Source organism: Thermobia domestica, chromosome 3 (assembly GCF_964235325.1).
Source record: "Thermobia domestica chromosome 3, izTheDome1.hap1.1, whole genome shotgun sequence".
Taxonomy (NCBI): domain Eukaryota; kingdom Metazoa; phylum Arthropoda; class Insecta; order Zygentoma; family Lepismatidae; genus Thermobia; species Thermobia domestica.
Window position 1 is genome coordinate 147,965,415 of NC_137456.1, and position 18,078 is coordinate 147,983,492.

General features: G+C 37.5%; 1 protein-coding gene across 1 annotated transcript in view; it reads right to left on the reverse strand.

The window, feature by feature from the left end:
- The window catches only part of LOC145680802 (kielin/chordin-like protein), a 114,076-nt gene that overhangs the window by 7,436 nt on the left and 88,562 nt on the right, over positions 1-18,078 (reverse strand). Inside the window, exon 10 of the mRNA XM_081751852.1 lies at positions 7,960-8,070. Coding sequence (XP_081607978.1) covers positions 7,960-8,070 — 111 coding nt within the window. The remainder of the gene's footprint in view (positions 1-7,959; positions 8,071-18,078) is intronic.

Below are 18,078 nucleotides of genomic sequence, written 5' to 3' on the forward strand. Positions count from 1 at the left end.
GACAAATGGAAAGCCTTGATTCTTTATGAGCGTCAGTAAGCTGTCTGGGAACCCATCTGGCACACGTTTTTCTGTACTTTAAAATGTTCCTAATTACATTGTGAACAGTTCCAACACTTACTTGAACTTCCTCAGCTATCATTTCAACAGTAATGCTTCTGTTATCACGAATAAGTCCGTCAATCCTCGATTCCAACGAAGAACCAGAAACTTCCACTGGACGTCCACATCGGGATTCATCACCTACACTTGTTCGGCCACTTTTAAACCGATCAACCCACTTGTACACATTCGCACGGTTCATACAACTGTTACCGTACTGTCTCAACATTCGAGAAAAAATTTCACTTGGTTTTACACCTTCTGCGACTAAAAACCTAATGACTGAGCGCCGTTCTTCTAAGGTGCAATCTTCTAGAGGACTTGCCATGATGAATTGATATTTTTGAAGTTATGTTGACATAAAATTACGAAACATCAGATCAGAGCATATCCCAATTTTGCCAGCTAACACCCCTGAAACAAAAAAAAATTGATTAGTGTTAAAAATATAGACTTTGTCTCTTTACTTATTGAATGATCCTCGTATATGCCCGTATCCAAACATCCTCAATAAAAATTGTTGCGTGAGTATCTTAGGATTATGAAGCATGCATTTTTGGTTCCTAACTGAAGTTTTGGCCCGACTACGGTACAGGAGCGTCATTTCAGACTTCGCTTGTGGGGGCAAAAGCAACACAGACATAAGACTTTCCGGTTTTGTACTAGTATATTAATAGACAATCAATTAAAGTATATGTATTTCTCAAACTCTTGGGGGGGCAATTGCCCCCTCCTGCCCTCCTAAATGACGCCCCTGCTACGGTAGGTCCCATAGTTTTCGAGGTAAGGATCATTAAACTTCAGTTTTTGATGTTTTTGGCAGTCAATATCTTCGTACGGAGGCATTTGTACACCCAGGTTGGTCTATATTTTTCGTCTTACCTTGGTGTCAGGAATCACCTCCCAAACGTTGTCAGTATTGTTTTGAAACACCCTATATATACGTCCCGCAACTATCCGCTGTATTTTGTTTACATTTGTAGTATTCCAAGAGAACAAATGAACTATCAATGATTAATGGCAACGAAATACATGTTTTTTAATACCATAAAAATCCGCCTTTTACCATTTTCTCGAAAATTACGCGTGAGAATTTATTAGCGGATTTACTATTCTACTGGAGAGTTGGGTTATTGACATCCTTGTCCGGTGTCAAGTACGACCTCAAAACCGGACGTTAAATGTCCGCTAATTTTGCTCTTTCTAGTCTTATTTTTTTCCTATTCATATTATCTTTTAATTTCGTGGAAAGTAGATTTATTTACATCTTGCCTCTAAAGTGAACCACATTTGACTACGGGGTGATCACGGCCATAGAACAATTCCATTCCGCAACGAAATTGGTGTTATGTCACAGTGATGTTATCGTTTGCAAGGTGGCAGTGATGCCAATTTGGCCTATTTTGGCTAAATCTATAAAGATAACCAAGAAAGTTATGTCGCTTTTTGTGGGTGTCTGTGTTAAATTGGTCCTCCCACCTTGAGTTGAATGCGAATGGAGATAAGGCGAAGGTCAGTTGTTGGTGTGGGTATATCCAACATACTACTTGGTTATGGCGGTTCAGTAACACCGTGAACTTGTGTAAGAACAGAGTGAACCTGTGACCTCCATAGAACGTTTTAAGGGCATGTATGCTGCACGAGTTTAAACGCTGCAGCGGGGTGGAAGATATTCCAGGATTTTGGCGAGGGTGTCGTGACTAAGTGGATAGTACAGCGGTGGTTTAACAGGTTTAAGGACGATGATGAAACACTCGAAGACCATCACGTGCCAGTAGACCAACACATGTACAAAATGATCTTCAAGCAGGATTTGCGTGAATAGTGGCCAGACATGTGGGGAACTGGGACCAAAATTCACTCTGGAGCCAGCACTTCTGAGTTACAAAGGGATCTTTCTGTTAGACTACAGGAGAATGCTAAACCCCAAGTGACTAGGATGACCAGGAACACCATTCTACTCCTTGGACGGGAAACACTATTGCATCCGCCATACTCACCAAACATTGCACCATTCGATTATCACGGATTCCATTTCTTGGACAATCTTCTTAGAAGACGCTAGTTCACATCCTTAGTAGATGTGCAAAATGCACGTGATAACATTTTCCGCTTTACGGTCGACCAAGTCCTACCGCGATGGAATGCATGACCTTCCAGAACGTTGGCAGAAGCTCCTCGATGGTGATGGAGACTATTTTTGTTTTTTCAGGCACGTGTTGGGTGACATATGGATGTTCGAAGTTGTTGGGTGAAAAAGCGACAGAATGTTCTTGGTTACCTATATAACATTACAAATATACTAATTGCTTATAGCCTTAAATATAACTTATTTTATGAAACTCTTGGCATTTTGGTCCTTTTTATATTAGCCATCGAATGATTTCTAACAATACTTGTTTCTTAAGAAATCATGTGTAAACTTGAAGAATAAACCCATATGTCATTATATACAATAGTATTAATTGATTTCTCAGGACAGAGGATGTTGTGCGAGTATTACGGTACATACCCTTGTTTTTTATTCTTTCTCTCTCTCCTCACCCTTCAGATTTAGAAGTACTTAATAGTACTTGTCAACTGAGAAAATAATTTTAAAGTCACTCCCATAATTATATTGCCAACTATATTTTCTTTCCTGTTTTAAATACAATATATTATTGATGGTAGACTACAAAAGTTACATGTGCCAACTCAACCAAAACTGAAATAAGTAAGTTTAATAAATGCTTCATAAATAACTAAAGATAGTAAATTCAAATTCCGAATTCTCAATTTTATGTAATTTTATGTGAAGTAACCACTTTCAAGTTGTTCACATTTTTGACGAGCGATGATGTTACAATCTTAAGAGTATACTTACTCCAAAAGGATGTATAGTATTTCCATTTTCAAAACTTGGCATCCCTAGAATTTACCCTAGGGCTTGTCAGTTTTTACCTTGGTGCCACGTTTTGGTTGTTTATTATTATTATTATTATTATTATTATTATTATTATTATTATTATTATTATTATTATTATTATTATTATTATTGAAAATATTATACTTATGAAAAATTAAAGCTTTAAATTAATCGTAATTTGGAACTATAAATTACCTCATTAACCATACTGTATGTACTTCCATATTGCTAATGTCATAATAAAGAGCATAATGAGGGTATAACTTTGAACGTAATAAATGGCATAATTATCTTACTATACTTTTTTATTAATTTACAGAACAATATTCTTTATCAAAAAATATGTAACAGCATTTATATCATATTGTTTAACTCAATCATATTGACTCATATCATATTCTTTAACTCAATCATATTGGTTCATATGATATTGACTCTTATCATGTTAACTCATATTTACTCATACCATGTTATTTAACTCAATCACTTTGACTCATATTTACTCATACCATGTTATTTAACTCAATCACATTGACTCATATCACATTGTTTAAATCTAACATATTGACTCATATCATATCTTGTAACTTAATCGTATTGACTCATGTCATATTCTTTAATTCAATCATATTGACTTATATCATGTTAACTCGTATTGACTCATACCATGTTATTTAACTGAATCACATAGACTCATATCACATTGTTTAATCGTATTGACTCATGTCATATTGTTTAGCTCAATCATATTGACTCATGTAATATGGTTTAACTCAATCATATTGACGCATATCATATTGTTTAAATCAATCTTATTGACTTATATGATATTGTTTAACTCAATACAAACTATCGTTTGAAACATATATCATACTTCGACATGTTTTTATTATACAGAATTCATAATTAATTGCATTATGTTGCCTTATATAAACTATAATTTTATGATACTTTGACTAAATAATAACATTTATATGCTTCAAATATTGCACCTAGTCAACTTCATAATACGTGCAATACTTATCTGCATATATTATAAAATTGAAAATAACTATTTTTGTGACTCTTAAACTCTTGAATCATCCGACCGATCTCAATCAAAGTTTCAGCACAGATGAGGTTCAGGCCTGGAAGTGCGTTCATCATTTCATTTTGAAGGTAAAACTTAAAGGGAGAGGAGGTGGAGCGGGATACGGACAAAATCTCGCGGCCGAAACATCGCCACCCAAAATCTCGCCGGCCAAAACCTCGCGGGACAAAATCTCGCCGGGCCAGAACCTCGCGGGACAAAATCTCGCCGGGCCAAAACCTCGCGTGGCCAAAACCTCGCCGCCCAAAACCTCGCGGGACAAAATCTCGCCGGACCAAAACCTCGCGTTGCCAAAACCTCGCCGCCCAAAATCTCGCCGGGCCAAAACCTCGCCATCCAAAACCTCGCGTGGCCAAAACCTCGCCGCGAATGAAACTTTTCTTTAAAATTTACCCAATGAGTTTCTTAATATGCAATTCCACATTACAAATAATAATAATAATAATAAGAAGAAGAAGAAGAAGAAGAAGAAGATACAAAAAACATCGTGTGCATGGGCTTTCTCGGGTTATTCCCGTTTCCTCCCACTTTCTTTATTCGATCATTTCCTTCATCCTGGTCATCTACGTCTCCTTTAACCTACAGGACATAATCAAGGGACGTCGTAAAAACTCATATATTATTTCATACTTTCATAAATAGTATTAGATTTTTGTTGAAATTTTAAGTTTTTGGATGCTCCAAAGTTCACGAAACTAACCCTGTTAGTTGTCATTGCTTTCCTTATGCAGACTTTCTTTCCCTATAACCAGTTTAAAAACATGCTGTCGCCCTATCTTCACATTGAACTCCTCTAATACAGAAATAGTATTTTCATATGGTATCGCGAGACTTGGTCAAATACCCGTGATACATTGTCTGAAACAGCGTCTTTTATACTGTCATCCTTGTCATCTGTTGGAACATTTACATTTTGGTCAGGCGAGATTTTGGGTATGGCGATATTTTGGCGCGCGAGGTTTTGGCAAGGCGAGGTTTTGGCCCGCGAAGTTTTCGCCAGGTGAGGTTTTGGCCAGGCGAGGTTTTGGCCCACGAGGTTTTGGGCGGCGAGGTTTTGGCCAGGCGGGGTTTTGGCCCGGCGAGATTTTGTCCCGCGAGGTTTTGGGTGGCGAGGTTTTGGCCAGGCGAGGTTTCGGCCCGGCGAGATTTTGGCCAGGCGAGGTTTTGGTCCGCGAGGTTGTCGCCGCGAGGTTTTGTACCCAAACCGGTGGAGCTTTAAAAAACTAAAAATAAAACTTAATAACTCCTGAACCAAACGACCAATGCTGATCAAATTTTAACATAGATGAGGCTCAAGCCTGGAACTTTTTTTTATCATTTCTTTTTGACGGAGTAATGTAGCACGGAGGAGGAGAGGGAGATATAGAAAAATCGATATAAATAATAATAAAAGTGAGTAGGTATATGACTTAATAACTCTTGAATCAGGCAATCGATCTCAATCAAATTTTCTACATAGATAAAGTTTGAGACTGAAAAGTCTTTTGTACTTTCACCTTCAGGCTGGAATCTACAAGTTGGGGAAAGGAGGTGAAGATACATACACACACACACACACACACACATATATATATATATATATATATATATATAACAATAAACAAAATCTGATAACTCTTGAAGAACCCAACCGGTCGAGAACAAATTTTCAACAAAGGTGAGGCCAGGGCCTGGCACGATTTTTGTCATTTGGATTTGACGGTTCGACCCTTGGGTGGGTTTTACGGTATCATTTTAACGTTATATATATATATATATATATATATATATATATATATATATATATGTGTGTGTGTGTGTGTGTGTGTAATTTAATAGCTCTTAAACTATCAATTTTTTTAACGTAGATGAAGTTCGAATCTGCGATGGTTTTTATCATCATTTTGATGGTAGAACTTAGGGGGGAGGGGAGATAAATAAATATAAATAAAACTAAATAACTGTTGAATCACCCGACCGATCTTGATCAAATTTTCAACATACATGATGTTCAGGCTGGGATGACTTTTATTATTTTACTTTCAACGGTGCCACGGGGATGAGGATGGGCAGGGGGATGGATAACTGCCTGCTTTTGTGACTTCAACTCTCTTGAACCACCGGACCAATGTCGTTCACAGTTTCCACATAGATGAGGTTCGGACCTGAGGTGGATTTTGTCATATCACTTTGACGGTGCCACTTATGGTTGGGGAGGGGGAGAGACATTTATAAATGATCGAAAATGAGCGATATAAGTGTCGAATCTATAATATTAAGGGTCGCTGAGATGAAGAGTGACTCTTCGGATGCTTTTTAAATCCGAACTCAGCCAGGCAACTTGGCAGAGGGAGGAGGAAATGTGTATAACACAGATTGAAAATGACGAGTATTAGTGTAGAATCCATGGTTTTCGAGACCGCTTAGTTGAACAGTGAAATTTCCGACCAACTTTATGTCCAATTCAGCCCCGCAACTTCGAGGAAGGGATAGATATATAAAAATGATCGAAATTACTATCATCAGTGTCTAATGAATAGTCTTCAGGTTCGCTGGGATTAACAATGGCAATTCAATTACCGTGCCTTGCAGCAGTGGGAAGACATGGAGGAGATATATAAGACATTATGGAAAATGACCGATATTAATGCCGATTTCATACTTGTCGTGGTAGCTGATATGAACGGTGACCCTTCAGATGCCGTTTAAACCCAATTCAGCTACGCAACTTGGGAGAGGGGGAAATATATATAAAAGAGATCATCGAAAATGACCGATATTATTGTCGAATTTATAGTTTTCGGTGTCACTGAGACGAACAGTGATACTTCTGATGACATTTAAATCAATTACACTAAAAGCAAAAATATATTTCACAGGTACCAAACACTTTGATATAAGAAATTGTACGTTTAAAATGTTAACTTTAACCAAGCGAAGCGGCTAATCGATGCTAGTTTGGTAATAAAATTATGCAATCTTCCATACACAGGGTATTACAAAAATTCGAAACAATATTTTGATAAAGGATTTCTTACATCAAAGTAAGACAGAAGAACCTGTGGTCGGAAGTGCGTAGTTTCATACTTATAGGGTGCCGAAAACGTGAAAAAATGACCTTTAAAGGTCCATAGTTCCACTACTATGGAACGGATGGTAATCGGGTGAAGACGTCACTAAGGAAGTACGGTAGTATGTGAACTATTAAAATATACATCTTTTAGAACTTCCGGTATTTGATCACTCTCCACTTACCTCTCTAAAGTTGATATGTAAATACTGGACCAGTCTTAAACAGAGATATTTAGATAGTTCACATACCAGTTCTTCAGTAATGCCTTGACCAGACTATGATAGGTCCCATAGTAGTGGAGCAATGAACTTCTAAAGTTCATTTGTTTCACAATTTCGGCACTCTATAACTCCGAAACTATCCACTTTTGAGCACAGATAAATATGAACTTTTTCCATATTTTGGTGTGAGGAATTTATTCCCAAAATGTTGTGACGTCATTTTTGTAACACCCTGTATATCTCTATCTCTTACCTTTTCTGCTCTGATACTGTCATCAGCCGATTGGACGAACACATCTGTCCTTTAAGATTTCCTGTACTTACGCATACGTAGATTGTAAATTTCGAAAGGAAGAAAAATAAAAGAAGAAAATGTTCCTATGTCACATCATGCAACGGATCGAAATGGGGTTTTATTTTACGGCAGTAGGAGTTGATCGATCAAATACAATAAAAGCAATTTTGCAATATTAAAAATGAACGAGTTTTCAGTTTATAATAATATGTTAAAATTATTGAAGAAACAAAAATTGAAACAACTTATGTGTTTATAATTCATACCATTCAATTAAATCTACAACTGCCTCACCTTCAAAATAGAACATTTCTTTTCTGCTATTTGTCGAGCTTGTTGCCCTGCGTCTTTGCACGGATCAACGTCCTTCGTTGGTCTGCAGTGTTTAGGCTGATTTTCTTCTACCTGCAATCAAACAATAAATAAATATATAAAGAATGAAACCACTACAGTTTACTGACAACTTATAATTCTTAAAATCAGGATTGTACCTTCTCACTTCAAACAGTTTGAACGAAAGTAAACTTGGAACTTTGCAGCCCAGCAAGACATGCAAATCTTAGGCCTAATACAGGCTACCAGGCTACAGGTGTATCCAAAGTTCGGTATCAACACTTCGTAAAATACATGAAAATGGAACGAGTGGAAAGTTGTTATAAATGGGTAACTTTCAATTGAAAATGGTGGAATTTTCTCACGCGCAGCAGTCGGTTGAGCTTTACACTGATATTGCGCTTTATTTGATCAGTGTTGCCACAGCCCTAGCTCTGGAGTGAGCTGAAAAATAGTACCAAATTGAAACAAAAATGGCTGAATTCATTATTTTATACCAGTACAATATATGGCTTTATAATACGAAACTAAAAGAGGTAAAGTTCTAGAACACTTACCCCCGCTTGGAAGGGTCCAAGCTAAGAAACTACTCTTTCTAAAAACATCCAAATAGGAGGACACCGAACAACCGTGGAAGTAGATGAAACTTTTCTCGCCCGCAGAAAGTAAAACAGAAACCGCAAATTAAAATGAAAAGCAGAAATCATCTTCGGTTAGTATTGTAAGGAAACCAAACGCGCATCTATTTCAAAGTGACAAATAAATCAAAACAGCCTTATGGCCATATATGAAAAAAAAGTATAGAACGAGAAACAAATCAATCATCTCCGAGTTCATGTGTAAACAGTATGTTAAAATAAAATTTTAAAGTATAAATTATTGTACTTTATGCTCGCTTATTTCAGGACCGAAGGAGGATAATAGACTGTAATATTTGTTAAATGGCGCTGAATTGGGTAGAATTGTACCAACTGTTTCACAAAAGGGACTGAAAATGCCAGCGTAGTACCAACGGACGGACGAATGACAAAAGGGCTGAATTTGGTACAATTGTACCAAGTGTGGCAACACTGATTGTGATTGAAAAATGAGATGAAATCTCTGAATTTTATGTCCCACATTATGCTGGGTAAGCTTAAAGGAGACGGTGATGATAAGAAAATGATGAAATGGTGGAACGGTGAAAGTGGGAGGAAACAGTAGAACCTCTAGGAAATCCACGTACGCGGTGTTTGTTAACCACAAAGTTCACTTGCGCGAGGTGGAATCGAACCACGGACGTCATGCACCAGAGGTGAACGCTCCAACGCTGAGCCGCCGCGGACCCTATTATAATTGAGAAAAGTAGTGTTGCGAGTTAACCAGGCTGTTCCCTTGGGCTATCATCTTAGCAGCAAGACTTGCAACCCTTTATACAGTAAGTAGAGATACAAAAAATTGAATTGGTAGAAAGTTGTTGGAAATGGGTGATTTTCAATGGGAAATGGTGAACTTTTTTTAATCACACCCTATGACAAGTAATTGAAAGAATAAACAGCGTTGCCAGTTAATCAGCCTGTGCCTGTAGGTTCTTACCATATCAACAATACAGCACTATTGGTAAACGGATTTGAGCTCTTGAAGGTCGTTCATACCTACTCACAAACCCACACACATAATTTGTATGTTTCCAGTGTCATTTTTGTATGTTCTTACGTCTGTTCGAATAGAGTCAATCCATCTGAAATGATCTAGAAATTCTGAAAATGATTGACTGCTCGACCATCTCCGAAAATTCAATAAATTTGCGTCTGACGAACCTTATGTATGAGAAGGTCAATAATGTCATTCACGTTGTCGTATGTACAAGTATTCCTGGATGGTGGGCATGTGTGTTGTCGGTGGAGTGCGAATTTTTGCATTTGGAAACGCTTACAAAAACTACAGTTGCTCAGTACGTACGCCTCAGAGGTATACGGAGGATATGAACTTTTGCGTCTAAATAAATAAGTAGAGTTGCAAATCGATACATGAAATCACCAGAAAAACTAGACAAAAATTACACTTTTAAACGGGCTGGATTTTTGAATGGCATAAAGAGGGGTGCTCATAAGTTTTGTGATGAATACTATTACATGTAAAGATTCTGTAGAAATATCCACAGCTATGGTACTACTGGCACCGTAGATTTATGGGGATCCGAAAATTGAAGTTTGTGATTTTGATGCCATTTTCTTGCGCCTAATATATCAGGAGGGCAAAGTACTAACAATTTGCTGCTTATGCCACGAAGTAATTCTGCATGTGAATAAACTATTGCAAAAAAATCATGACTGATATTACATGGAGAGAAAGGTGAGGACATGGTAAAAGCGCGAAGAAAGCACCCGTGACGATTGTCGTAGCATGGAAAAATTTTAATATTTAGATATGTTTCATGTTAGATCTTAAAAACTATGCATGGTGCGGCAATTAGGTCCGCTTTTGTTTGTGTTCAGTTATGAAAACGCTTGTGAGTGGCGTTTGTTCCATCTTTCTAGCTCCATGATCGTTGCCATGTCTATATGATAAGAGGGTTAGCTCCCCCTTGCACTCACGACACCCATCGTCGAACTGGACTGCGGTATAAGGCATTTAATGTATCAGCAAAGCGATATTGAAATCCAATCCAAGTTACAGAAGTTAATATGTTCACAAAGTTGTGTTACATCTATCCGAACTAAACATAAAGCTACGTGGGTATACGGACAAAATCTCGCGGCCGAAACATCGCCGCCCAAAATCTCGCCGGCCAAAGCCTCGCGGGACAAAATCTCGCCGGGACAAAATCTCGCGTGGCCAAAACCTCGCCGCGAATGAAACTTTTCTTTAAAATTTACTCAATGTGTTTCCTAATATGCAATTCCACATTACAAATAATAATAATAATAATAATAATAATAATAATAATAATAATAATAATAATAATAATAATAATAATAATAATAATAATAAGATACAAAACATCGTGTGCGTGGGCTTTCTCGGGTTATTCCCGTTTCCTCCCACTTTCTTTATTCGATCATTTCCTTCATCCTGGTCATCTACGTCTCCTTTAACCTATAGGACATAATCAAGGGACGTCGTAAAAACTCATATATTATTTCATACTTTCATAAATATTATTAGATTTTTGTTAAAACTTTAAGTTTTTGGATGTTCCAAAGTTCACGAAACTAACCTCGTTAATTGTCATTACTTTCCTTATGCAGACTTTCTTTCCCTATAACCAGTTTAAAAACATCCTGTCGCCCTACCTTCACATTGAAATCCTCTAATACAGAAATAGAATTTTCATATGGTATCGCGGGACTTGGTCAAATACCCGTGATACTTCTTCTGAAACAGCGTCTTTTATACCGTCATCCTTATCATCTGTTGGAACATTTATATTTTGGTCAGGCGAGATTTTGGGTATAGCGATATTTTGGGGCGCCAGGTTTTGGCCCAGCGAGATTTTGGCCCGCGAGGTTTTGGGCGGCGAGGTTTTGGCCAGGCGGGGTTTTGGCCTGGCGAGGTTTTGTCCCGCGAGGTTTTGGGTGGCGAGATTTTGGGCCGCGAAGTTTTGGGAGGCGAGGTTTTGGTCCGCGAGGTTGTCGCCGCGAGGCTCTGGCCGCGAGATTTTGTACCCAAACCATAAAATAAACGGGTACTTCCGTTTGACGTGGAAAAGCGAAATTTAGCATGATTGTAGCTTTTAGGCACTAACCCACTGGAAAATTGCCAAAGGTAATATTTTTAATTTTTAGGGGGCTAAAGGGAGGATGAATAACTCTCGATGTTACTTAAGTGGGTTCTTTTTTATACTTATAATCTGATATTTTAGGTTTCTTGAAATTGGAATAAAAACTAAGTTCGATATGCTTGTATGTTGCCGTTAGGGTTACTTAAGTGAATGACCCCCCTACAAAAAAAAAAAAAAAAAAAAAAAGATTTTCAACCATACGGAGATTTTATGGGGAACCGAAAGGTCTTCCCAATGTTATTTATATGAGTCATCTTCTACACCAAAAAATGTCTAGGCACTTCCAGCAGGATTATCATGATGAAATTTGGCATGATTGTAGACTTCTGGGACTAACCAACATGAACATTGCTAAAAGTGAATATTTTTATTTTTTAAGGTATCTATTGGGGGAATGAAGTAATTCCCATGTTATTTAAATGGGTGTTTTCTTGTGGTACAAACCTTATCTCTTAGATAGTTGAAATCCGAAAAGAAACCTGAAATTTTGTGGAATTGTAGGTTTTAGATGTTCGAAGCGATAGGCCAAGCAAACATGGGGGTCTGGGGGCGGAGTTTCCAGATAGCCAAAAGCTAGTCTATCCTATATAACGTATCCTTGTGAATATATTAAATTCTGTAACTTGGATTGGATTTGAATGACACTTTGCTGATACATTAAATGCCTTAATACCGCAGTCCAGTTCGGCGATGTGTGCCCTGAATGCAAGAGAGAGATAACCCCTTATCATATACACGTGGCAATGATTGTGGAGCTAGAAAGATGGAACAAAGGCCACTCACAAGCGTTTTCATAACTGAACACAAACATAAGCGGGTCTAACTGCCGCACCATGCATAGTTTTTAAGATCTAACGTGAAACATATCTAAATATTTAAATTTTTCCGAGCTACGACCATCGTCACGCAGGTGCTTTCTTCGCGTTTTTACCATATCTTCACTTTTTTTCTCCATGTAATATCAGGCATGATTTTTTTGCAATAGTTTATTCACATACAGAATTACTTTGTGGCATAAGCCGCAATTTTTAGTACTTTGCCCTCCTGATATACTAGGCCCCACAAATGGCATCAAAATCACAAACTTCAACTTTCGGAACCCTCATAAATCTACGGTGCTAGTAGTATCATAGCTGTGATATTTCTACAGAATCTTTACTTGTAGTAGTATTCAGCAGAAACCTTAAGACCCCCCCTTTATATCATTCCAAGATCCAGCCCATTTAAAAGTGTAATTTTTCTCTAGTGTTTCCGGTGAGTTCATGTATTGGTTTGCAACCCTGCTTATTTATTTAGACACAAAAGTTCACAGGCTCCGTATACCTACGTCTCTCGCCTTAACATTAGCTTTTACTTGGTGTTCATCTGATGCGTACATCATGAGCAACTGTAGTTTCCGCAAACGCTTGCAAGTGCATAAATTGGCACTCCACCGACAACAAAGATGGCCGCCATTCAGGAACACTTATACATACGACAACGTGAATGATGTTATTGACCTTCTCATACACAAAGTTCATCACACTCAATTTTTTTGAATATTCGGAGATGGTCGAGGAACCATCTCTGGACCACTTCGTATGGATTGACCCAACAGCCTTGCTGAATGGGAAATTTTGATTTTCATTTAATACTGACTGAACCTGCACTCTCTGCACAACTCATAATTCACATATGAGCATGAATCTCCTTCTCATTTCTCACAACATCTGCACATGTCCCTTTACAGACACAAGTGAAGGACATCTAGATTTAAAAAAAAAAAAAACTGAAAGGGGTATCATAAACTTAGATTTCTTCGATTTTTTTTCAATATCTCTCACCGTTTGCAAGATTTGATCCTATTTCTGGTTAGAGTTTCTAATGCATGTTTGACCAGTGTTTTCTTTGCTCTTGCGTGCAGTATTTAATAAGCAAACTCGTTACACACACAATTAATTATAATGTTAGTGATATATGGTGTTCATTGGAAAAACACTCCATACGATAGAGAATCATCTTAGACTGTAGAAATGGTTATCCTTCGTTATATCGTTTGGCCATAAAACAAACGCCGGAGATATATAGGCCTACTAACCCCATATACAAATTTTTGGCGTTGAAACTTATAACTCGTAGGACAAGATGCTTCACTTTTTAAAATGTCAATACTTCCAGCATACCCCTAAAAATTTAATAAAGAAGTAACGGCCATTTAAAAAAAAAAATATTGAATTAGAACTAAACAATCCACACAACATTTTCAATCGATCAGTGAAAGCGGAATTCTTCTACAGCATGTAGTTTAGGAGATATCATTGACAAAAAAATTGGCCATGAACATTTAAACGTCCACAAACATATAATCTTTTCTTGACTAGAAACATATGAGGGTCATTACGAAAGTTTTGAGATAGGCATTGTTGTGGCACAGTATTTGAATTCCAACAATTGCGTTCGGTAGTAGTATCCAGAGCAAAGAAGCGAAGCAAGTTTCAACTCGCCCCGCTTATCAGCGTGGCCGTATCACTTGTTCGTTGATGTGAGAAGTATTCGGCTGTCTAGGATGGAGCTCGAAAGGAAACATTTTCGGGCAATTATCCTTTACGATTTCAAAAGTGGTTTGAACGAGACACAAAGCCTTGACCGTTTGCAGGGGACATTTGTTGACCTTGCTCCTTCCTGTGCTACAATTTTTCGGTGGTTTGGTGAATTCAGAAGAGGCCGGACATCGCTTAAAGATGAAGTGAGAGCTGAACGTCCGGCAAATGCTGTGTCAGATGAAAACACTGCCGCTGTGGAACAAATGATTCGAGAAAATCCTCGAACAACTTTCAAGGACAGTGAATCTACAGTGAACATTGATCGCCAACAGTAACAAAAATTCTTCATGATCATCTTCGGCTCAGGAAGGTTTCATCTCGTTGGGTGCCTCACACTTGACTGAACAGCAGAAGCGCATGCGTGTGGAATGGTGTGAAGAAATGCTTGCAAGATTTGATGGAGGCAATTCTCGACGCGTCTCTGACATTGTTACTGGTGATGAGATTTGGATCTATCAATTTAACCCTGAAAATAAACCCCAGTCAACAGTTTGGATCTTTTCAGACGAAAATTCACCCACGAAAGTGAAGCGACCACGAGGTGTGGAGAAGAAGATGGTCGCAACATTCTTCTCCAAATCTGGCCATGATGCAATTGTTCCACTTGAAGAACAAAGGACTGTTACTGCTCAGTGGTACACCACTGTTTGCCTAACAAAAGGGTTCCAGAAGCTTCGGGAACGGCGTCCAAGAACTGGATTGGGTAGGCTCCTTCCTCATCATGACAACGCGTCCGCAAGCACGGCCAACATAACAATTCAGTTTTTAGAATCTACGGTAGTCAACTTATGATTCACCGCCGTATAGCTCTGACCTGGCCCAGTGTGATTCTTTTCTGTTCCCGAGGATCAAATATCGCGTGCGTGGGAAGAGATTTTGTAGCCCTGAAGAAGCTGTAGTGGCTTACGAGAATGAACTTTCAACACTTGAAGAAAAAGACTGGCAACACTGCTTCCAAAAGTGGTTTTCGAGGATGCAAAAGTGTGTACAGTATAATGGTGAATATTTTGAGAAAATGTAAGTGTTAAATTGATTTTAAGTATGTAAGTTATTTCACATCTCAAAACTTTCGTAGTGACCCTCGCATAAACGTAGCACTTATCATTTTAATATATACATTGGGCGCCTAACCAGTGTGGAACAAACATGGCTCATGCCATTGGAAGAATTCCACCATTTTAGATTGAGGACAACCTATTTCCAATAACTTTTCTCTCTTTCCACGTTTTCGTATCTTTACTTATAATGGAATTATCCTATGACCCCCAGTTTTTGATAATTACGTCCGGAATTAATACTTCCTTTTTCCTCGTTAATATTCTGGTTGCATTGATATAGACTATAACACAAGGAAACCACTTATCTTAGTACGACCTTGTAACTTCCAGCCTAACTGATAAAGAAAAACGAGAAATGTATGATGCAAATACAACGAAGAGATATTGTTTAATATAATTTCCAACGCCACGGGGTTAACAGTGTCGCCAGGACAAAGATATATTCTTTTAAATGGCACTATGTCAGATAACTAAATATTTCAAATCCACATACATGTATTAAACGGGAAATTACAATGCTACATGTATTACTCAGTGTTACAAACTTAAGAACTCTACATTATCACAAACATCCACAAAGATCCACATTTTGGAGGCCTCTACAACAATAATACGAAAGTGAGACCTCATGTCAATACACATCCGAAAATGTGTGTGTTACGTCCCACAGTTATGCCGGCTAGGCTAAATGAGACGGTAACAATGAGAAATGAATTAAATAGAGGAGTGAAGAAAGTGGAAGGAAACGGACGAACCCTGAGAAGGCCCACGCACATGATGTTTGTATACCACGAAGCTCACTTGGCGCGAGCTTGGATAGAATCAAGGACCCCATTCACCAGAGGTGAACGTTCTAGCAATGAGCCACCGCGCCCCCGAACACATATCCGAATGTCTAATACTATGATCATGAGGTGAGGTATTTCGAATGAATATTAACAAATTTACAAGGAATTAATATTGTTTTCTCTGAAAGGTTTCATTTGAAAAAGATGCTTTCTTAAATATATTCAATAACATAGATTTTAATGGACATAAATATCATAATGATGACGTTTACACGAATTGGCCAATACAGCACCATACACTGGAAATACATTTGATCCTAGCTTGTAAGGCACAGCTAACAGACATGTGACAAGTATTCCAATCGAGGTCTCCAAGTATATATTTAACTGAAATATTCGACTTAAATAATCAAGCTCTTTCTAGAAGTCTCATCGAAATAAAATCTAAATAGCCTAGATTCGAGTTACCCCTCTAAAATCATAATCATCTCCGCTCTTCCAAATGTAGTAAATTGAATGGTTTGTAATCAGTAAAGTTTAGCAACAAACATTTCAAGATATTTTCGAAGTAATATCGCCGTCTTTTGAAAGTCTTCTCTTCCATTTTAACGTCTTCCGGTTCTTTACAAAGTTACCTTATTCCCCAGAAAGATGGATTGCCTTATGTCTCCATCTTCCACGTCTTTCGGAAGACGGAAAATTTTACAGAAAAAAGAAACGGAGACAGAAATTGAAAGGAGCACACAGCCTTAGAAAGAAGTTCGCAATACCTCATCGGTAAAAGAAAACAACCAAAAAACAAAGGAACTAATAAAAAAAAATAGGAAAAAGGAATTCGTCGACTCTACATAAATAAATATATATATTGCACACTTATATTGTTTCTGTGCAATTCCTTGAACTGCTTGCGATAGAGAGTTATAAAACGTGAAGTTATGCATTCCTGGCGGTTTCAAACTATAAAATGAGGTAGTTTCCAACTCATGTTTACTTTTTTTTTCTTCCATTTGCTATAAGGAATAATTTTCCAATTTATATCATGGATTTCGTTGAATTACAGTAAAATTGTGCAGAAGCGTCCACGTCCAAAATCCTAAAATTTATGAATTCTTCCGAAAACAGCATTGTCGTTAAGTATATTGAGAATAATGATCAAAATTGCAATAAAATTTTGCGAAGTATACAGTTGTTATACAATCATAAGCAATGTGAGAGAATACAGTACATATATTGCCTTCCTCTTTAGTAAAGTTACTAGAGAGCACGCGTTTGCTTCACAGTGTTCCAGGTTCGATTCTCACTAGTACAATTTGGCAATTTGAGCGCATTACGATAGTGTGGATTCCACGTCTCGTATATCTTCGGTGCTAAAATGGACGCAAAACTTTAACCAACAAAGTAAAATATATTAGGACTGAACGTATATCAGATGTTACCATACTAAACTGCGTTGAAATACCCAATTATGTTTAATAATTATTGAATATTCTAATCATATATTTCAGTCAAATTATCCTCCTATTTATTGTTTTCAAGCAAATTGTTTGCTAGAGTACGCCAATTCTGTAAGTAGAAATATAGAATATAGATAACAATATAGATATAGATAATTCCAAGATCTCTTTCACTGCAAATAACTTGAGAGTGTATTGTATGTATATCCATTTACACCTTGACAAGAAGGGTATTACATTATCGCATTTACTGGAGGAATTCAATATGCATTTGACCACTCAAAAGCTAATATTCACCAAATCTTGTTAAAAGTGGCATATATTTCTTTATGGTAAAATATCGGATGAAACGTATAAAAACCAAAAAATCCAAAGAATGAAATATATTGTACATTTTTGTTTGTTTGTTTTTGAGGCATTCTACTTTTTTTTTTT